Source organism: Catharus ustulatus, chromosome 2, assembly GCF_009819885.2.
Source record: "Catharus ustulatus isolate bCatUst1 chromosome 2, bCatUst1.pri.v2, whole genome shotgun sequence".
Lineage (NCBI taxonomy): Eukaryota > Metazoa > Chordata > Aves > Passeriformes > Turdidae > Catharus > Catharus ustulatus.
In genome coordinates, this window is record NC_046222.1 from 5,046,440 (window position 1) to 5,069,622 (window position 23,183).

Here is a 23,183-nt window from a genome sequence, read left to right on the forward strand (position 1 = left end):
GGGTTCCTCCTTTAATTGTATTAAAAAATAAATTGTAGAGTCAGTTTCCTTTCCTTAGTAATAAAAGATGTCTGTCTATGCACTGAGTAGAACCTCTGTTATCCATGTTAGCCACCATTTCACCATCCAGGTAGGGGATGCAGGTGATGACAAAGTTGTACCAGGTACAGCTGGCATCCAGCCACAGCTCTGTCTGGTGTGCTGCAGCAATGACAAAATGACACTCAGGTAACCCAGCTTGTGGCTTCCACACCCCTCACATCTGTCAGGTTACCAGGGGTTAGCTGAGCAGTGTACCTACAGATCATCCTTCTCCAAACAGGAGGATCTCTGCCAAAGCAAAACCCAGTGTAAGGTGTTCTCACTGTACCCATGGTACTTGGGTTACCTACTCTGAAAGTGGAGGGTTAATAATTCCAGTGCTGTGCTTTTGCTGGGGGTGGAGGGAGTGGGGATGTGAAGAATCCCTTAGAGATGTATGTAAAAAACAAGCTCTGAACCAATTCTTCACTCCTCATTCGGGAGTCTAAGAAATAAGGAACTGCAGGGAACTAAATTCAGCAAGAAACTGAGAAACAAATGGCTGCTAATCTGAGTGTAGTTGGAAGTCTATCAGCAGCATAAGAACATGTAGCAGCCCTCCCTGGCACAGAGAGAAAATCCACACAACTGCTACACCTTGGCTCTGCCTTCCCTCCCATGGAAGAACATCCCTGCATCAATGGTCAGGCGCAGGAAAATTAGTATTCTTTAGGCATCACATCAAATACCACCAAACAGGAATAGAGACAGAGCAATGACACAGCTAAATGCCATCAGAGCTGCTGTACAGATAAGAATGTGGGATATTGGGTGGGGATGTAATAGCAAGAAGAAAGAAGATAAAAAAGAAGAAGATAAGATGCCGCTGTGTAAGCACAATGACAAAAATGTGACTTAGATTTTCTTTTTTTGTGGGAGGGGGGTAGGGGGGCAAAGGACACAACACCAACATATGCAGAACTTAAAACAGGAGGAGGGAAAGATATATCCATACCTCTGCTTATGCAGATCCTTCCCTTACACACAGAAAAGGAAAATCAGAGCTGGTGGATGACAACCCTGAAATACACATTTCCTCAGTAGAAAAATGAGCTACACTGGGGTGTTTAAAAAATCAAATGCTCACTTCAGGAGTCAGAAAATACAACATCTTCTTGAAAGCAAACTGTGCCAAAAATCTGCTTTGGGTGGGTGGAATACACTCTGTGGGATCGACTGTTCATATTTCAATCAACAGTAATTATTAGGAAAAGCATTCAACCAGAACAGATTCTTTTCTTATGAGAAGAACACCCAAAAATCCTGTCAGGATGTAATTCCTCTTAGTAGGACAAAAAAATTTCCAACAGAGAAATGGAAGAGGAATTCTGACCTCCTGCTTTGGGGTGACACAGTGCTGGGCCACCTCACCCTTATGAATACAGACAGCACACTTTACAGTAACTCCAGCACCACCCACAGGCAACAGCTCTGACTTAACAGTTCATCTCTGGAACAAAATAACAGAGTTGCAGCTCTCGTGCCTCTTGCCTTTGTTACTTCCTGGGTAGAGGAATGTCTGGTGGGATCTTAAGAGTTCTTCTCAAGGAATATGACTCAAGGATGCTTCTCTAGTACCAACACTGTATTAGCATGGAGTACCTACTGTACTGACACAAAGAGCTCATGGACACAGTCACCACTGCTGGATGGCTTTATTGAGTGTCTTGAACTACATTTCCCCCAAAGGTCACCCCTGAATTTCCAACTTGCAAATTAAATTAGAGGCACTTCTAACAGTACCAAGTCTTCCACCATCAGCACCAGAAATAAGTCTTGTTTTCTGTGCCCCCCTCAGGCTTCTGTTGAGGAACCCAAATCATGCCTTTTTCAGGCTATTTCCATATAATTCTCAGCTCCTCCACACTGACTTCCAAATACCCTCAAGTATTTGAAGGAACCAAGCTCTTCAGGCACTGTCTGAAGAGCAGCTTTCACCAGGGCATAATTAACTTTTGGAATCAGGGCACCTTTAGCACAGGACATTTTCAGCAGTGAAATGAGTTCTACATGAGGCTTTGGAGCCCTCACATCCTGCCAAACCTGGATGATACTTCCTGGTCTGTAAAGTCTGTATTTCCACCTTCTCAGGTGGCACAGGTTTGGCCCTCCCAAGCTCTTTGTGCAGTGATATCCATCCCTGAACAATGTTTTCAGCAAAACACTTTTTCACAGGATACAACTGCATTCACAGACAACTTCATGATCCCTTGACTGAAGGCTTTTCCCAGCAGGATCAAAATGCTTCTTACAATAGAGATGTGGAGAAGACTCAGTAGTTCTTCAAGTCTCTTGCTCTCTCCATCTCTGGTCTTCCCTGGGCATTGTTTTCTGTTTGGCCTAAGATTTCAGTAATATTGAGCTTGGATTGCCTAAGGAGAGAAGAGAGAGTGCAGAACAATTTTATGCCTGTATCCCCCTGACAGAGACATGACTCTAGAATCCGAGCTCTTGAAAATTTCTTCCAGAACTAGTGAGTAAGTTTCAGTAATTCACATGACCAGTGTCATGGCCTTTTTTCCCCCCAAGCCTCCAGCTATCCTCCTTCTTTCCTCTCTTTAATAGGGATGGAAAGAAGGCAGCAATAAAGGAAAGACTGGAAAGATTAAACCAGCATTTCTAAGACTGGTATGTGAACAACACCAACAAACAAAAGAAGTGAGGTTTAGAAAGCCTAGTGTGTCATGGTTTCTCTACATATTTGAACCCACAGACCAAGACCCCCTCCTAGCCCACGAGCGGAAGGGGCAGAGCTGTTCCTCACCACTCTGCCAGCCTCTGTTCGTACAGCTCCTTGCGCTCGCGACGCCTCTTCTCCTGCAAGGTCTCACCAGCCAAGCCATACATGGCCATCAGGAGGCCTCCTGCAGGAACCCTGAAGGAGGAAGCAGGGGACACACAACAGCAATGACTTACTGGCATCAGCAAAAGGAGCATGCAGGATGCCGCATGAGGGGAGTGTCACATTGCCCAGAACTCACATCACATCAAGACTAAGGTACTCCTGTTGTACTGTCACCCACCAACCCAGCCTCTCTTCAGCTGTGACCCACTGGAGCCCCTGTGACAATGTATTTTGAATTTACTCATTGACAGGCACACACAGGACAAAGGTGTGGAAGGATTTATGGTGCCCAGTGAAGATCCCACAGAACACCTAAACCATATTTCAGACAGTGACATCCCTGCTCAGCTTCCATCCAGCTCTAGAAGTACTTGTGTTTTCACTGGTAAAGCTCCCTAGGCTGCTTCCATGCATGCCAAAAGCTGACACCACCCTGATGGTGCCAAGCAGCACAAATAAATCCATTCTCTTTTTCAGGCAGGATACCCAGGTTCACTTGTGAGGATATTTACAGGTCAGCACTTTGAGAAGAAATCCCAGCCCTGCTTGAAAAGCCAGCTTTCTCCACAGTTAGAGGTCATTATCCACAAGTACAGAGCCTCTGAGAGAGAACCATGGGCTCCTCCACGCCCCAGGGAACTTCAGGAGACTCATGACTACACGACACACATGAAGACGCGTGTCACCTTACAGCCCAGCCATGCAGCTCCCTCAGTGTTTCCTAATGGCTGCTGCTTCACATTTTAGCTTTGGTGGAGCCTGTATTGCTCCCTCTAATAAGCAAACAGCAGCAAAATAAGGTGCTCTACTGAGAGCACTGAACTCTCACTACTGAGAGAGCAGCAAAACACAAAACAAGAAACGAAGAAGAAAAGAAAAAGTTTAAAGATTGGAAAAAAAGTGATCATCATGAGGTCCCAAGAGAGACAGAGAAAATCCCTCAAGGCAAGAGAGGAAGGGAAGCTCCTGTAGCCCCACCTGTGATTCCAGTCTCAGTGTGTGCAGCCACAACTCACCCAAATGCTGTTCCAAACACGATGCCACCTGCCAGGCCCTGCAGGCCCAAGTGCATTCTGAACAGGGCTCCTGTGAAGGCTAAAAAAAGAACAAACCCACTGAAACTAGAAACAGCTAGCCACAGACATCTCACACCAACACAGGGAGTTGCTTTGCTGCGTTTCTCTTCTCCATGAGCTGACATCTGCTTTTAACAGAGCAGAAACCAAGTGCCATGGCCACTGGGACAGACCCTCACCACACAGTCACCATGGTCCCTGCACTGAAACACTGCACAAAGTTCCTTCTGCTTCAGAAAAACTGCCAAAGTTTTTCCTGTATCATAGAAGTATCTATGAAAGTGAAGCCAAGTTCTCTCTAGGCTGGAGCATGATCTCCCTCAGCCTTTTTTCTGTGAAACAACAGCTAATAATAGTAGCTGCCATGTAAGGCAGAAAGGATCAGTAAAAAGTGTATCCAACTGTAAGGGCAATAAAGCCTGTAAAACTGAACAAGCAGATCACTCACCCAGAGCCCTGTTGCCAAAAGTGGGCATGCAAAGCTTAGCATGAAAAGGGCAGCCTACAAACAGTGTGTAGAATTGTTACCAAGAGTGGAAATAAAAAATGCTTTCCCTGTAAATAGGTGCTTATGAGTACAGGTTATGTACCAAGTGTTGCCTTTACCCCACACAAGCATTTTTCACACAAAATACTGCAGCAAGTATCTTGAAGATGGACTGATAACCACAAAACTCCCCGATGTTTTCAGCAGTGCATCAGTATCTCTGTTACAAATAGAGGCACATGGCAGGCAAACAATGGAGCAAAGTCAGTGGAACAAGAAGCAAAACCCAAGAGCACAGAAGCTGCTCAAGCCCAAGGGATGTGGATACATGCTTATGCTTTCCTGCTACGACCCTTGCTCACAAACAGAAGCACGCAAGGTTACAGCACTCTTACCTCCTGCTGCAGCAAAATTACTGATGGCGGTTTTATCGCGGTACGCAGACAGGCCCGTGCTCACCACGCTGCAAAGGTAAGGCACAGAAGTTAGCAATCACAGAATCTCAGAATAGCTAGGTTGGAAGAGATCTCTAAGATCATCTAGGCCAACCCATGCCCTACCACCTCAACTAGACCTTGGCACCAAGTGCCACATCCAGTCTTTTTTAAATACATCCAGGGATGGTGACTCCACCACCTCCCCAGGCAAAGTATTCCAATACTTTATTATTCCTTCTGTGAAAATCTTCTTTCTAATGTCCAACCTATATCTCCCTTGGCATATGGAAAAAGAGGTAGCAAAATACAGCCTGAAATAAAGCTGGATTTCATTAAGGCAGCCCTCAGGTTGCCTCTAACTGCCTGGTTGCCCATCTGTTCAGAGCACACACATGCCAGCCACAACTTCGGTGACTTTACTGTGGGCAGCTGCACAGACACAGACCAGGGACCTGGATCTGAGATACTCTTTACTTTTTTAAATCAAAGAATTTTCTTTCCCATCATATAGAATCATTAGGATAGTTTAGGTTGGAAGTGATGTTAAAGATCATCCAGTTCCAAGCCCTCACTGTGGGCAGGGACACTTTCCACTGGACCAGGTTGCTCAGAGCTCCATTCAGCCTGGCCTTGAATACCTCCAGGGATGGGGCATCCACAGCTCCTGTGAACTACCTGTTCTAATGCCTAGGAACATATAACACAGTGAAGGATAAAAGAATTAGAGCAATGAAAAGGTCCTACCAGTCAGTCAGTCCTGATACAGACATTTACCCCAGAAGCTGATCCCTGTGCCAGTAAGATCCAGCCTTGTAAACAGTCCCCAGCACAACAGCCAAAGTCATACCCATGACATCAGCAGGGTCACCTACCCTTGTGGCATCAGATTTCCCTCTGGGATAGGCAAACCAACTCTTACTAAAACACCAGCTAAGCCCCAAAGCACCCTGTTCTCAGCTCAGCAGCCACATGCTCCCCAGCCTCCTGCATGACACTGACAAGCCAAGAGCAATCCTCCTCTCCTTCCCAACACAGATAAACCCAAACAATTTGGGTTTTAATTGTGAAACCTAAAGTTTTCACAACTGCAGGATGAAATGTTCAACCTGGGCTTTACAGAAACAGTGTTGAGCAGCAAACAGCTTGGTTCAGAACTTTTTCCAAAGAGCTGGTGAAAAAGGGGCTGCTCTGACTGCAGGGGAGACACCTGGTGGAAGATGACAAGGTTACATGTCAAATCGAAAGAAATCCAGGAAAACCCAAAGAAATCAAAACCTCCAGGAGAGAAAGCAAACAGCACACTAACTAAGCCTAAAAACAGATACTAAACAAAAAGGAGCCACAGAAGCCAAGAGACAGTGAGGAAGAAATTCAGAAAGGAACAAAAAATTAGAGAGGCAGAAATATAAAATAACACCAATCAATAATGTCGGATCTTAAAAGTAGAACTTAAACAGAACACACCTGCAGAGAGAGTCAATGCAGGCTTCAATTTTTAAATTTCCTAGTTTGAACAATAGGGAAGGAGGTATTTCTACTATAAAAGGGCTTTGCTCAGAAGACCCTGCTTAGTTTGATGATCAACTGCCAGAAATGCACTGAAACACCCAAGGAAGAAAATCAGGGAAGTAGAACACTCTGCATTGGTTTTATTTGTGTAGGAAAAGTCTGAAGGCCCAAACAGGTACACAGAACTGGTAGGTGTGATATTCAGCAACTGCTCAAGAACAAGACAGTCCCCTCAAGTGTCTGAGGACAAGAAAAAGGAATTGTGAGTAACACCAGTGTATACAAACTAGGAGTAATGAGACATAGCAGAAAGGACAAAAATCAGTGTGGGTTAGAAAGCACTTCCAGAAACTGTCAACACACTTTAACACTCCCTCAGAGAAAAAGCACCAAAAGAGATGAAGCAAAAGCAGAAAGCAGCTGTCAAGAAAGGGAAGAACAGTACTCAAGTCAGTAAGAGCAGGGATTTGATATACAAACAGGGCTTTTCCACGTTGAGGGTCTGTGTTGATTAATTAGAAGATGAGAATTCTGGGGCAATTCTAAAAGGTTAAACCCTCTTCATGCTCGTGCCTGATCAACCAGACTCGCGTTAAGGCAACACCAGGAGCTGCAATCAATCACCAGAGCTGTGGGCACTGCTGGCACGGAAAGCTCTTGGCCCCTGGTGCTGAAGGACGAGCACAAACACAAGCTCTGCTCCCTCTCCATCAGGAAACACTCACTTGAATATGGTGGTGAAAGCCACAACCCTCCAGCTCCAGCGCCAGCCGTAGCGGATGAAGCTCCGGAGACCAGCACGGTGTGCAGATTGCTGAGGGGACACAGAGGACATGTCACAGCTCACAGTCCCCTCCCCTCCTGAAAGACACCTGGGTGTCCTCTTTGAGGACTGTACTGGAAAGCAGCAGAGAGGGGAGGAAAACTAGAAACTACTCCATTACTATGAGTTCACAAGTATTAATAAATAATAACTATCAGTAAATAATAACCATCTACATTAAATGTTAAGATTACCATCAAGCTCTGCTGTTTAATGCTGGCACTTAACAGTTTGAAAATAAGAGGTTTTATAAAATATGTGATAAACAGAAGCTTCACAAAAATTTAAAATGTTGTAGTTATTACCATGAAAGTAAATAAATGTTCTTTTCCACTGTGGTGTAGGAGCTTAGCTTGGGTTCAGATGTACCTGGAAGTCACCAGAGGGAAGCCAGGCAGTGGTAATTTGCAGGCCACCACATCAGAGGCCAAATTTAATTGTAAGTGATGCGAAATTTACATCAGGCAGATACTTAAAGGGGTTTCCTTCCTTATAATTCAGGTAACCAACTTTAACTGAATAACAAACACCTAGAAGTTCAAACACATCTATGAAATGTCATGAAATGTTCTTTGTTGTGCTGTTGTCCTATAGGAATTTTAAATGGTCTCAAAATGACTCAAAAGAGTACAATCCCAGTTTGATACTATGAATTCTCCTGTCAGCACACTGAAAAGCAGAAAGTCTTTTTGAGACATTTTAATCAGCGACTTTACAGGACGGTAAACTTTGTTGCCAGCTTTCACGGTAAGGAAGGACGCTGCTTTGAAGCTGACCCCATTTGGGTAACCTGGGCACCGCAGGAGCTGACCGGGCGGGCCGCACGCCCTCACACACTCCCACCAAACCTTCTGTACCAGAACAGGGCAAACACACGCGTTCCACAAACACGGGGCCACCCTGGGTGCTCCCACACGGCCCCTCCAGGGCAGCTCCCAGCACGGGCCCCGCCAAGGCCGAGGCTCCGGGGCGGCCGCAGCCCGGCCGTGCCCGGCGCTCCCCCGCACACCCGGCCCGTACCACGGCATCGGCGCGGCTCTGGAAGATCTCGCCGCGGCTGCTCTCGATGAAGGCCTTGCGGGCGCTGACGAAGGCGGGCAGCCCCCCGTAGAGCCAGCCCACCACGCCCGCCGTGAAGGCCGCCTTGGCGATGTTCACCGTCTCCTCCGGGTACTGCTGCTGCTCGCTGCAAGGCAAGGACAGCGATGGGCGCCGGGGAGGCACCGCCACCACCCGGCCCCGCAGAGCCCCATCCCGCCCCGTCCCACCCGAGCCCGGCCCGGCGCTCACTCTCGCCGCCAGAGCTCGCTGAGCCGCTCCCAGCCCGTCTGCGGCAGCGGCGCGGGGCGGCAGAACACCGGCGGAGCGCCGGGGGGCTCCGCCATGGCCGGGCCAGCAGCGCCGCACCGGGCGGGGCGGCAGCGCCCCCTGCGGCCCGGCGGGGCATGGCTCGGAACCGATCGGAACAACTCGGAACCGATCGGAACAACTCGGAACCGCTCGGCTCAGCTTTCGATGGACTTTGAGGTGCTGAGCTAAATTCTGCACGGCTCATGGTGCTCATTGCCTTCCCTCAAACTCGCTCTGTGGTGAGCCCTTCCTTCCCTCTGATGGGGCATTCCTGGCTCGACTGTGCTGGCACAGATGCAGCGATCATGTATGAGGTGTCATGAACCATCAACGACTCATTTGTGAGGCTTTTCACTAAAGGAGAGAAAGCTTCCCGCCAGGAGAGTGCCTGGGCCTTCCTGTGTGTATTTTCACCCATGGGATTGAATTCCTGGGATTGTTCCCCGGCTCCTGCTGAACCATCACCTTGGCAAGGTGCAACAATCAAGTCTCATTGCACTGGGGCTCTGCAGACCTCTTATTACTCTTCTGTTGAAGCAACATGCATCCAGCAAAACTTCATTTTTGTTTGTTTTATTCCAAAAAGCACTTCATTACAAATGGTTTTAAAATGTCATACAGAGCTATTCAGTTTCTTGGAGTGCTGTCTCTCCCCTAGGTAAAAATTGAAAACCAGAAAACCCTTTCCACTCTGGCACAGTTTTCCTGGGAAACCAGGTTCTTTGAATGCCCCATTCTGTTTGCTTTGCTGGACGGGATAACCTCAGCACTGGTCCCAAAACCAACACACTGCCCCAGCAACCAGCACTTCTCCAATAGGGCCACCTGCTGTGTCCCTGTACCAGGGCTGCTGTGAGGGCATACATGCATTTAAATGTTATTGTTCCATGCAATTTCCTTCTTCCTTGATCCACACTGACTGCAGACGGGCCTGAGAGCTGTTGCTATCATCCTTTTCCATTATAATGTTCTGCTCTCAGCCTTGAGGCTGCTTTACCATCAAGGGTGCTCCTCAGGAGGCTCCTGTGTCCCTCCTGCCACCCACACTCCTCCTGTCTGGCTGCCAGAGAAGATGCTGCTCCCTCCCAGCCTCTCACCTCAAGGGGCACAGGGCATTTCAGGAATTGCAGTCCTTAGCTGAGAGGCTGTGGTGGGCACAAACACAGCGAGCACAAGCAGCCTGTGACCAACTCTAGATGGGTAAATGTGAACAGTAGAGGCTAATGTGTGACTGAAGACATTCCCTCAACCAGGCACCACTGTGGGGAAGAAAAGTGAGTACTCAAGTGAGCAGATGTATAACCAGTCTCAAAAACCCACCCCCCCAAAAAAACCCCAACCAAATAATCCCTGAAAGATTACAGAAGGTGATCAGAGTAGACTCTGCCCTTTTGGGAAAATGAAGTGCTGAATCTACCTTGGAATACTTTCTCTGGGTTCCTAAGGGTCCCAGGATGTCTGGCCAGGCAGCAGGTGAGAGGTAATTAACAGGGGCTCAGTTGTGCAGGGCTGTGCAGGCACACAGCTCATCTGTTGGAGGATGAACCAGCTCAGCTGCCAAGCACATCACTGATGATGGCCACACCACCACCTGCTGCTCCCCTGTGAGGTAGGTAGGGTAACTCTGCAAGGATCAGTGATCCTTTCAGGGTCATGTCAAAGCCTTACCATCAACCTCTAACACCAGACATGAGCATCAACTCTAAGCTATCCAAAAAGGTTACCCCAAATCCCAGTACCTGCTTCTGTCAGAGAACACCTAACACCCCAAGTGCCATCACCCATCTGAGAAAACATTTGCCAAACAAAGGGGCAAGTATTTGTCAGATGAGTGCAGCTCACAGTCTGTGTCCCCATGACTTTTGGTTAAAAGTCCAGTAAGGCTTCTCATTGACTGAATGGGATTTAGGATCATTCTGAGACAGGTAGTTACAAAGTCCTAAATGCTAACACTGCTCCTCTAGGCCTGACTGACCACCCCATGAAGTAGCCATAATCCAACATGCTCCTTAACATTCTTGTGGTGACAATATCCCATTGCCTGGAAGCAATGTCCAACAGCCTACTGCTGTTCTCTGCAGTTCCAGTGTGAAAGGTAAGTCTGAGAGAGCAAGAAATAAGTTAATATTGATCTTCAGATTTCCACAGTGATCAGTTTGAGCTGAGAAAAAACAGAGAAGTTTCTACAGTTCTGTCTTCAGCTGTCCAGAAGGGATCTCACTGTAGCTCTTCCTCCTTTTCACTTTGTAAGTCAAGGTTTGGGAATATTCAGACAGCAGATGCTCCCAGTAGCAAGAGATGTCCTCCATATCCAAGTGCTCAGTGATGAACTGACGTCCCCTAGAGACACACAAGGCACAGACAGGATTGTTTTCTAGCTCCTACAAGAGTCATTAGTTTTGGTTTGGATGTATATCAACATTCCCTCTTGTTTCAAATGAGAAACAACACGCACTGCTCTGTACCGTCTATTTTAATTTTACAATTTTCATTCATGCTCACAGCTCTGACAGTTGCAGTGCTTTTGCTATTCTCAAGACAGTATTTGCTATCTGGGATAATAAATATCAGATTTCACTTATCACATACAGCTAGAGCAGCACTGATGCATGCTGCTTCAGACCAGCCTGGATAGATAATGTTTACAGTGCAGACACAGCTCCCAGGAGCCAGCTCACTCATACTGAGACGAAAGCTCCCAACCTTTGCCAGCTTTCCATGGGGTTCCTGACATGGCTCACATGTAAACCAAAGAGCTGAGCACAGCATCCTGGTCTCTGCTCCCCCCTGCTCGTTAGGAGTGCTCCAGCCCTCCAGCTGTTATTGCAGAAGATCAGTTGTACTGCACCCTACTAATATTGGGTTGTCTTCGATGGGCAGCCCCTTCAAAAGCAGTGTAAGAAAATGTTTTGGAAGAAGATTGCCTAATAGCCAGGAAGGACACACTTCTTACCTCTCTGAAATTTCTTGTGCTATGGCATCATTTTCCTTTACAAACTGCAAGAGCTCCCTAAAATGAAGACACACACAAAAAAAGCTATGAAACAACTGGCTGAGTGGAGAACACCATCCCTTTGCTAAATTGTTGGGGAGGGTGAGGTTAAGAATCTACAAGTGGGTGAAGGTGCTGCTCACCTTGGAGCACAGAAGAAACTTCTTGACTGTTTCACATCAGTTCTGGACAACATCCTGAAATCTGGGAGCTAACACATTTTTGACCCACTGATAAGTTCCCTTCCCCCTTATCTCTGCTGCCCACTTGCAAATTTAAGTGTCTAGTGCCTGCTGATTTCAGTGAGGGGTGTGAGTTACTCCAGCGAAACTGTACTCCCCAAGTAATACCAGCAAAGGATTCTTTGGGGGCAGTGATGAAGAGAAAATACCATGACCTCCAAAAGTCTTTGCCTGATGCCTCAGAGTGGAGGCACTTCATGGCCTAACACAAACCATCCCACCTTCCCCATGGTAAGGAGTGCTCCATGGAGCAGCCTCTCACCTGACATCAGAGAGGTCTGAGCGCACCGGGATGTAGTGGACCCAAGGCTTCAGCTGGGGGTAGAAGAACTCTAACCACTCTTCTCCGACATGAAAGACAAGTGAGCCACACAGGAAAAGGTGTTTCAAGCGGAAACTGGCCGCCACTCCTCGGAAATTAAACAGGTACCTTTAAAATGAGCAAAGAGAGCGACTGGTTACATGTTTTGTGTGAGGAAACGCACTAAGGTGTGCTGGTCTCCAAGCAGCAGTGAACCATCCCTGACAGGCAGCAGCTGAGCAGCACACCTGTCACTAAAACAGAGGAAAGGCATTTATTTGAAGCTGCTCACAGGAAAGGTGAGCTGAAGTTAAGGGTGTGCTGGGTGAGTTTCTGCTGCCTCTCAAAACTCAGTGAGACAATCAAGGTGTGAGGCTTTACCTCTGATAAAGGCACCTGCCTGTGACAAAATGAAGGAGTCTCATGGACAATTGTCAGCAAGGCATGGAAGGTCACAACATGGATCCTATGGGGTCACACAGATTCTGTCAACCACAAGGAAACTTTTCCCAATTCTCTCTTGCCTTGCAGTGCAGATTTTCTGTTCATCGTTGTGCTTTGCCACATCTATCCCAAGTTATTTTTTCCTCTGGGATTCTGCTTTAATCTGAATGTAATTGTTTCATATTAACTTGGGAATGCAACCCTAGGAGGTTAAATGGGCCAGCACACAACAGATGGACTTTGCAGATAACAAAGAATCCACAATTTTGTTTTCAGTATTTTCTGCCAAGTTAGTAAAATGGGATTGACTGTGGCAAGGGGGTATTTCTCTTAGCAAACTGTATCTCACAGGGATGTTTGTTTGCTTACTTGTTTTCTTTATCAAACCCACACTTCTCCTATTATATGGAAAGCTGTTTTTCCTACGGGTAAACCTCCCCAGAACATATAACTGATCTTTGAAGTCAAACATTTTGGTCTGGGGGAAGAGAGTTCTTCCTTTAATGAAGCTATTTTGGGTGAGATGGAGCTTATATATTATACATATTTTGGGCAAGATGGGAATTACAGCTAAACTTAGTTCAGCCATAAATAACAAGGAGTAAATCTGAAATTACATCCTTTGTATTAACTAGGATCTCAAGGCAGGGACGAGGAGCTCACTGTATTAGGAACTCAACAAATACATGTAGAGATGTAACAAGAATGATGGTCTGGAAGCAAGGAGATGCCTCTGCCAATTCCAGACAGAGCTGCCACCATCCATGACCTCAGCCAAGCCAGCCTGCTGTAACACCTACACTGAAGGGAGCAGACAGAAGTTCATGTTGACCCTGCCACCCTGGGCTACAACAAAAGTGTGTGAGAAGGTTTCAGCCTCCACCACATGATGGGCTGGGGAGCTTCAGAGTTGGGCAGTGTATGTGAGACAGAAGGGAGAAATCTGGGCTACAGTTTAGTGAAATACAAAATGAGACAAGTCAATCACATTTGCACAAAAACACAGATTTCAGCCAAATGACTGAGCTCTTTTATCAGCAGATTCTGGCTGGCAGAATCACAACTAGCAGAAGAAAAAGCAAAACATCTGACACACAAGTGCATATACACTAAGAGTTTATATTGTACATAGAAATCTGTGAGAGTGCTACACCAAAAAACCCTCACTAAAGTAGTTAAAGAATAAAAACCTTTGTAAATCAAAACCACATTCTCCCAAACAACACAAAAAGTGTGAATTAATACTAGGTCTCCTCAACCAGATTTCAGGTTCCCTCTTTTACTACATACACCCAGTGGCAGCACTTGTCATGCTAAGCTCCCAAATTTTCAGCTGTCTTATATCTGCTCACAAGCCTTCATATTTACATGAAGCTGGTTGTTGAATTATACCTTAAAATAAAATGAGACCCTACACCATGCAAAGAAAGACTAACCCACAGCCCTTGAACAGCTTTACTAATCAAAACTCTTACTTGTATTTGCAGTGATCAACCAGTGGAATTTCCTTTGCAGGAGGCTTTCCTAAGGTGTCCTTAAAATAGAGAGAATTTAAGAAAAAACCAAAACAAAACAGTAAGCTTCAAGTGGTGATTTAACTTGTTTTCCTTCTCAGTTAGAAACAAAGGTGATGTGTCAAAACCTTCCATTCCCACTTCTAAGAAAACCTTCTCTGGTGGGCTGTTAGAAGGATTATAAAGAATTCCCAGCCCTTCAAACATGAAAAAAAGCTCAGTAAATTACACACTGCCTGTAAGTGAATGCCAGCACAAACACATTAAATGATAATGTTTTGTTGGCAGCTACAGAGTGGAAAACAGCTTGGGACAATGGACTGTGTGAAGCCAAGTGTAACTGGATTAGCCAAGACTGTCTGGAGAGAGCTGGACTGTAGACTAAGTAAGAAACTAAAAAGTTATCAGCAACAGTTATCAGAAAGTTATCCACAATATGATCACGAAATGGAGAAAACAGAAAAAGGTTTGGAGACTGACAACACCAGAGAGGCAGCTCAGAGACAGAAGGGGAAGGGTTGGCCAATTTTGTTGTTGTGGGAGAGGAGGAGATTGGCAGAGATTCATTTTCTTATGTGTTCTTTCCTTGAACAACAAGCGTAGAAGGAAGAAAAGTGTTTGGCCTGCCAGGCTCTAGAGACTCCTTCCTTTCATCTGTCAGAGAGGTGCGGCCGAAAAGGGAACTGCACACCTCCCCCACTCTAAATGCTCACCCACAACTCTCCAACAAGATGTTTCTCTCTCATCAAAGCCATCCTGCAATGCCACCCCTTCTGGTCTTCACACTCAGAAGACAGACAAACACCCACACACCTTTTCAGATTTCCAAGCCTGATTTTTAGTGTACTCAGCGTCAACAAGTTCCGGGTTTTCTCGGGACAGCAGGATGAGGGGATCTCTCTCAGGGCTTGTTCTGAAAAAGAAATGCTGTCACTAATTGCCAATTCCCATGACTCAACACAGCTAACAGACTACAGGACTCGAGGCACTGCTTCTTTTTGAGGCTCACCTCCCTGTGTGCCCCCAAAACATTATGAAGTGTTTACCACAGTGTATTTCTGTCCAAGGATATATTAACAGAAGAGAATGAGTAATGGGTACACCAGAATTATTTGAATGGCTATATATTTAACAGTATTATTTAAACAATTCCCAGGACAAATCCTGCTTCCTTTATCCTGATGGGTGCCAAATGTTTGAATTCCCACCTCAGAGAGAATTAAGAGATGCTCAGCATCTTCAGCAGTGATCCCTCTGACAGGACTTTAAAACTCTGTTGATAAACAAGGTTATGATGTCCCTGAAACACATTCCTCATCACTTGCTGAGACTACCTGGTAAGCCATCAAATCCTTCCCTGCTGGGGAAGGGAAACAAACAAAGTATGGGGTTTAACGTTGGAGAGAGGCCAAAAATAACCTTCTCTTATCCCCCACCACTCAGGTAACTTAAGACCAGAATACTTTTCATTCAGTGTGGAACACTTGCACAGCAAATAAAGCATTCACACTGGCAGGAAGCATGTACAGCAATATTAAATCTTTAAATTTGTATCAAGCACCTGCAGTTTCCTTCACAGAACAAAACAAGTGGGTTCCTGAGGTGACAGTTTTAGTCATTAAGAACTAATGTGGTAAATCCATCACGACTTCTGTTTCCAGTATTAGGTGATTATAATAAACTAGTTGCAAATGGCAGTTCTCGTGGAGAATAGCTAATAGTGCAACATGTACAACAGGTCTCACTTTCCTTACTTTTGGAAAACACACTCTGAGTTACACTTAATTAGGGATTAGGTCTTGGAGACACGGAATTTCTACATACAGCTGTCACAGCCTCTGTTGGTGAATCTTCTGTTGCAGGAAAAAATGCTCACCTGGATCCTCGGAAATATCCCTTAGAGATTTTTTTCTTCCATGGCCATTTTTCTGCAGATCTGAAAATATTTTTTATACATGGCAATAAATGATTTAATACAACCATGAAACAACACTCTCATCAGCTTTCACAGCATGATGTCTTTTTCTGTTCTTCATTTTTGATGGAAATCACTTTCTTCATTATAGCATAAAAACCTCTCAGCCAGGTCCAATGAAACAGATTTTTCTGTGAATATTGTGTGTAAGGCAACATAATTTGGGCTGCATTCCAGAACACCTTTCAAGCAAAAAAAGCCACACCCACAGCCCCCCACTAAACCTTTAAGGGTATTAAAAGTTTACCTAAAGGCTTTATTTTGCTGCACTTCACTGAATATGGATAGTGAAAAATGACTAGAGAGTTTCTAATCAGTCATTTCCCACTACAAAACAAAACTACCAATCAAGAAACAAAAAACCCACCCAGTGCACTTAAAACAGAGGAGTTCATTGTTTTTCCTAATCACTTTAAAGCTAATCAAGTCCTTCAAAATAGCGGTTCACCTGGGGTTTTTTCCTGCCAGTGCAGTCACCTGCCTCACCAGCTCTCCAGGGAACTCTGCCATACTTTTCTACTGCACCTGGTGGAACACGCAGGTCCTGACCCCCAAGCTAATCTACCTGTGCAGGTCAAGCTTTGCATCTCCTTATAACCCAGTGACACAAGTGAAAACACAAGGATGAGTAAATGCTTTCTTTTTTTTTTACCCCCCATTACACTACAACATGTTAAGCTTTAGCTATGAATAATCACGTGGATCTTCAGATTTTGGAGAGTGACAGATTCAACCTTGCATTCAGAGGTCAAGTCAATTACATAGAAACATTTTTTGCTGTTTTGTTTCTGTGTTCACACACTGTTGCACACTTGGTTTGTCACTCTGCATGGATAGCAGCCCCTTACTCTGCTAAGAAGTCAAAAGATCCTGCCAAAAGGAAGACTCCTAGCTAGAAACGTTTTCTGTTTAGCCCAGTAGTGGCTCTTGATTCTTAGGAATGATTCCAGGTTTTTCTATTGCACAATGACACTCAAGTAAAAGCAGATCTAAAGAAGGCTTTTCCTTTAGCCTTCCAGAAGCTTATACAACCATCCTGGATCATCCCTGCAGTGAAAAAAACACAGTTCCTACAGAGGTAGTTGAAAAGAAAGAAAAATATTTCTGTATGTCAGGGGAGATTTCTGCAGGCAAAAGATAACTGCTACTTTATTGACAAACCTGCTCTCCCCAAACCTGATAGCAATCTGGCCCTTATAGCATGAAGGATGTGCATAGCTTGTCCTCTGCATTCCCTACTAAAGGGTTGCAAACAGAGGAGCTAATTATAACTTCCAGTGATATCATCCAAGATTTCCATGGAGGATTACCATACAGCATTTAGATTGTAGGTAGTTAATGTAAGGCAGCAGGACAGATCACAGGCCAACAGACCTACGGACATCAACACTGCCCCAGTGCTGCCCAGTACAAGGTGGATTTTTGTCTTCCACAAAACCTCCCCCCGCACACAACCATTTCCATAACATACCTCCTGAGGTCCTCTCTCATCAGGTCCCAGCGCCCCAAACCTGTTGGGTAAATTGGCCAAACAGCTGGTCCTCCTTCCCAAAAAGTCCAGGCAGGATACATGATATCATTGTATTCAGATGTCTTGAGAAAAAGGAGAGTAATGGAAGAATGAGAGTAATATCTACTAACTGAGCCCACCAGTAACAAATGCTCCTTCTGGGAACTCTGTTGGCTTTCTCCATTGAGCAGGCAAAAGAGGCCACAAGAGCTTTGCAGTCACCATCTGCTGGGCTTACAGAATCACAGAATTACTGGGGTTGGAAGGGATCTCTGGAGATCATCCAGTCTAAGCCCCCTAGACCAGGTTACACAGGAACACATCCAGGTGGGGTTGGAACGTCTCCAGAGGAGACTCCACGACCTCCCTGGGCAGGGTTCATATGAAGACAGCTCCATACTGAAATGCTTCAATGATCTATAAAAGGCCTTGTCTTGCTGTGTGGTGACACAGGACTTTCATGTAGAAAATAGCAAAAGAGATCCATGATGCAGTTAGCAAAAGACCTGAGCTCAACTCACCCTTCTAAAGGTTTGTGCCTATGTGGAGCAACCAATGATTTCTTCTGAAGGTAAGTCAAGAGGCATTACTACCTCCTTAGAGACACTTTGACATTAAGGTTTCCAACACTTCAGTTCATTCCAGACTTCCTAGAGATCACTTAACAATTCACCTTAAATATCCAGGTCATGTAAGAATTCCAGTTCCTCACTCCTTTTTGGTTGCTTAAGTCCCCATATATTACCAGAGGGAAGACCAGAACTTAAGACTAAACCCTTCTATGCAACCAGACTACAGGCAACTTCCTTGCACTAGAGGTAAACTTCCTGCACAATTATCCATCTATCTGTCACCTGCAGATACTGGAGAGTCCAAGGCCACCGAGGTAATTAGAAGGTTAGTGCACATGACTTATGAACAGGGGCTGACAAATGGGTTTGTCCATGCACAGGAAAAAGAGGCTTGGGGGAATGTAAATGCCATCTCCTACTGCCTAATAGGAGAGTTCAGGAGGAGGAACACTTTTTTTTCTGAAGTGCAGAGCCAGAATCAGTGGCAGCAGGCTTTGATTACAGGAGAAGAAATTCTCTTAGATAGTGGGAAATACGTTTTCATTCTGACAACAGGTCAAACTCTGTGGATGCCATATCCCTGGGGATGCTCAGATATGAGCAGGATGCAGCCCAGAGCTGTTCCTACTCTGAGCAAAGTTGCTGGACTGAGTGACCTTTTGAGATCCCTTCCAACTTGAATGAGTTTGTGCTTCTCTATCTGCTCAGTCTTGCTACAACCAGGCACTGGTAACAGACCATGACAGCTCCATGATCAACTTTCTGAGATGCAGAACAGGAAAATACTTCAATACTTCCAGCTTTAGAAAGCACATGGGACCAGCACCCTGAAGTCTTCCTAACACTGTCTGCTGAAATGTAAGCTGTGCCTGGGTCACTGGGTTTCAGTTAAGATAGGGTTGGGGTTACAGCTCAGGTACTGGGCAACAGTGAGCACAGAGCTCAGTTTCTTGTAGGGTCTTGCAGGGCACCCAGGGGCAGAACAATGAACATAGTTGCAAAGATTAAACTCCTGCAACCTGCTTTGCAAAAACTTGGGTTCTGCTGGTTAGAGTTAAGGTTGTTCAATGGTCAAGGGGCAAAACAGCTTGGCTTTACTGCTGCATCCAGCAGCGAACACCGTTATTGACTGTACTGAAAATCTAGAGAGGATTTTAGGGTCACTGGGGAGCAGGCAATAGTTATGGATCATCTAATAGTTCAGATTGCATGAGCTGGAGACTTAGGTACAGTGTAAGATGCTACAGAAAGTGTAAGATGCTAGCAGAAACAGACTTGGGTTTGAACTAGCAAGACCAAATAGTTCATTGCATCTTACTGCCTGCTGGACTTCAGCCAAGAATAGGATCTGTCGTGAAAACGAAGGATTGGGGAATACAGGACATACACTATGGCAAAGCAAGATTAGTCAAAGCTTGAGGTGCAAGAACATTTTGTTGGAAAGGATGAGACACTATGCCACAGTCAGGTTTAACAGTGGGAGAGGCAGGAAAACATGCAGGAGGGTTCTTGAGTATGGGAACAGAGAAGCAAAGAGCAATTGTCTCCGTGCATGCATGCACCTCTGCATGTGTGTGCACATTTTCAGGTGGAAAGGGGATCCAGGAGAAAATGGTTCACAGAAGATGACAAGATTATAGAAACACCCATCTGTGGCACCACAAAAAAAAGGACTAAAATATTCACATTAAATGAGATTATTGTATGATCAAAAATCCTAAATATTGCTTATAAACTATGGCTACAGTTTTAACAGAGGTATTGTAGCAAACAGGTGGAACACTGGCACATATCATTCCACTGCAGCAGAGGTACACTTTTTGACCTGGAAGAGGAGCTAATGAGGGGAAAAGCTGATCTATCAAATTGATCTGTCTCAGAAAACTGGAAGCTAAAGGAAACAAAGGACAAGAAGGAGCAAGCAATTTTGATGGAAAGAAAACCTGCAGAGAACCATCCTCAAAAATATGTTCCCAAGAGAAAGAAGGACATGCATATCTTGGAAATGCTCAGCTTTTAAAGGTGTGTGTACCTTGCTGAAGGAGAAGACTGGGATAATGGGTTTCATCCACTTGGGAACCTGGGGGTAGTCTCGCACATTGATCACCATTTCCATGTCAGGGAGGCGGTGGATGATCCCCAGAATGAAGTGCTCAACTCCACTGCATCTGTGGAGAAATGACACATGGCCAAAGAGCTACAAGGAGGCAGACTCCTGCAGTCTCTTCTGTCCCAGCTAGGGAGAGCAGATGCTCTGCACAGCTCTTACCTTGCAGGGAACATGCAGTCCTGTTCACGATACAGTTTGTTCTTAATTATTTGGTAGTGGGTGCCGAGCTTCCGGCTCACCACGTCTGACATCGTCTCCTTGGAAATGCCGCCCCGAAAAGGAGCCAGGTCCTGCTTCCAGACACTGCAACAAAACCACCAGCCGTTATTAAGTACCACAGGGAAGATACTGTGTATTCAGCTGTTGCAGCTAAAAACAGAACTCTGATGTGAGAATTAAAGTCACTTGCAAGTATGTAGGGAACAGTCCAGCTGCATGGAACACCATCACCCAGCAGCACTGGGTGAGTGAAAGCTGGCCCAGGAGGACAGGCCTGTGCAGCACGTCCTGTGACTTCTGCACATCACCAGCAAGCTCCAGGGACACAGTACGGAAGCACAAACCTAATGAATATAAGAAAACACAGAAGGAGGATGCAACTCATATAAATTTAGTCTAAAAGTCCTGTGAGATAACTGCTTGGAGCATGTAATACACACAGTCAGGAAACACTCTTTGCTTTGAGGTGGACATTGCATCATTGCCTGTGTCAGGAATTGCCACTGTGCAGATAGTCTGACCACAACAGCAGGAGCAGCCTGGCAGGGATGCAAAGAACAGGAAAACAGCTGCAGCACTATGGCACATCCACAGCCATCCTCACTTCATGTTACTATTGCCTGTCATGTTCTGCTTGGGAAGGTGTTTGGCCCAAAGGTGGGCAGGAGCTGGTGGGGTGTATGTTTAAAGATTAGGATATGTCTTTAGGCTGTATCTGGATTGAACCTCAGGAAAAAGACTGTAAGGCTCGGCTAAAAGAGATTTTCCCTCATCAATATTTCAAGAGCAATGAAGATCAAAAACTCCAAACAGTGTACAAATAGTTGCTCAGTATGACTCATCTGATTTTAAAAGTCAATATAGCACTCAAACCCCAAAATGAGTGAGTACATCTGATACTTTTAAATAGGAGGCTTGAAGCTGGGCATCTGTGTTTCTGCATCTGAAATCTTAATCCTAAAGGCACAAGAATATGATAACTCCTAAATTCCTTTTCCTCCTTTAAATAAAAATGCTGCTTAAAGGTCCCAAACCGCCCCAGTCCTACAGAGTGAGAAGGCAGAAGTGGGGTGTTAGGAGAAATGTCACTGTGTATGGTTTATTGTGTGCTCACATATGAAATGTATGCTCAGGTGCAGAGGGTAGCAAGGCGTGTGACCAGCGGCAGTCCCACAGCTGCAGATGTGACACCTTTGGGATAAAACATTCCCTAGCTCTAATCCCCAGTTATCCCAGGCGAAGGTATTCCCTCCTGTGTCCGGAGCCCTCGGAAGGAAACCACTCTCACCTTTGGTGGCAGCTGCAATTTTCCTTAACACACGGCTCATAGGCTTCCACAGCTCTCTTAATTTGGCCAGTTATCGTTTTCCACTTGGCATCTAAAACACACAGGAAGGAAAAGCCAAAGGACTCGATCCATCCTCCAGCACAACAAGCGCCGGGCTGGGGACGCGGGCAGCGGGGCGGGTGTGCCTGGCAGCCCGCGCTCCGCCACGGGATGCTGGGGAAGCCGCCCTCCCGGCCCTCCCGGCCGGGTTCCGCGGCCCGGTTCCGCCGCCCCGCCGCTCACCTGCCGCCAGGGCGGGCTGCAGGCGGCACAGCGCGGCCGCCATGGCCCACAGCGCCAGCGCCGCCCGCCCCGCGGCCATGGCCGTCCCGCCGCACGGCCCAAGATGGCGGCGCCGCCCGCCCCGCGCGCCCATGGGAGTTGTAGTTCGTGAGGGGTGGTTCCCGCCCCGCGCGCCCATGGGAGTTGTAGTTCGGGGGTTCCCGTCCCGCGGGCCCATGGGAGTTGTAGTTCGGGAGTTCCCGCCCCGCGCACCCATGGGAGTTGTAGTTCGGGGGGGGGGGGTTCCCGCCCCGCGGGCCCATGGGAGTTGTAGTTCGGGGGTTCGCGCCCCAGCGCTGAGGGGGGTGGGTGGGCAGCGCCGTGTCGCGACAGAGTCGCGATGGGTGGGGTGCTGCACCAGCTCTGAGTGTGCACCTGGGACAGGCCGCCTTCGCACAGGTCTGGGCGCTGCCTGCTGGCCCTCGCTCCCTAGGGGCGTTTTTGGGAATAACTTCCCTGGACGTCTGTGTTCATCAAGCAATTGCAGTTTCTCCTGGCCCGACCACTCGATTCCATTTGAACCTCTAGGATAAAGTCACAAATCTCCTCGTTGCAGTATAAATTTCTTTTGTATGAATTTCTTTGCTGCTTCAGGGCTGTGGACTGCAAGGAATCATTGAATCATGGTTTGGGTGGAAAGGGACTTCAAACATTATTTAGTTCCAGCCCTCCTGCCATGGGCAGGGATGTTTTCCACCAGACCAGGTTGCTCAGAGCTCCGTCCAGCCTGGCCTTTCACACTTCCACAACTTCAGGCAACCTGTTCTAGTGCCTCACCACCCTCACAGTAAAGAATTTTTTACCTAACATCTAATCTAAACCCATGCTCTTTGAGTTTTAATCCATTCCTCCTTGTCCTACTACATGTCCTTGTAAAAAGTCCCTCTCCATCTCCAGGTACTAGAAGGCTGCAATTAGCTCACCCCTAAGCTGCCTTTTTCCAGAACAAACCCAATTCTGTCAGCCTTTCCTTTGGACTCATTCCAACAGGTTGATGTCCTTCAAGAGATCCCTTCCAACTCATTCTACGGCTCTGTGAAAGAAGAGAGCTGAGAATCAGTGGTTGAGCACCATCCACATAATGTGT

At 46.3% G+C, this 23,183-nt stretch overlaps 2 protein-coding genes across 2 annotated transcripts; both read right to left on the reverse strand.

Moving 5' to 3' along the window:
• Window positions 1-1,717: 1,717 nt before the first annotated feature.
• On the reverse strand, window positions 1,718-8,654 carry LOC116992978 (complex I assembly factor TIMMDC1, mitochondrial-like). The gene is made up of 7 exons (XM_033053157.1): window positions 8,549-8,654; window positions 8,279-8,444; window positions 7,161-7,249; window positions 4,885-4,952; window positions 3,943-4,021; window positions 2,846-2,956; window positions 1,718-2,453 (listed from the first exon to the last, which is right to left on the reverse strand). The coding sequence occupies exons 1-7, from the start codon at window positions 8,641-8,643 to the stop codon at window positions 2,354-2,356; spliced, it is 708 nt and encodes a 235-aa protein (XP_032909048.1). The 5' UTR covers window positions 8,644-8,654; the 3' UTR covers window positions 1,718-2,353.
• A 511-nt stretch (window positions 8,655-9,165) lies between these two features.
• LOC116992966 (protein O-glucosyltransferase 1-like) lies at window positions 9,166-22,126 on the reverse strand. Its single transcript, XM_033053132.1, has 11 exons — window positions 22,058-22,126; window positions 21,776-21,866; window positions 20,428-20,571; window positions 20,191-20,326; window positions 17,548-17,669; window positions 15,978-16,037; window positions 14,915-15,014; window positions 14,063-14,121; window positions 12,105-12,272; window positions 11,562-11,618; window positions 9,166-10,948 (listed from the first exon to the last, which is right to left on the reverse strand). Exons 1-11 carry the CDS (start codon window positions 22,098-22,100, stop codon window positions 10,792-10,794), a joined length of 1,137 nt encoding a protein of 378 aa, XP_032909023.1. The 5' UTR covers window positions 22,101-22,126; the 3' UTR covers window positions 9,166-10,791.
• Window positions 22,127-23,183: the final 1,057 nt, after the last annotated feature.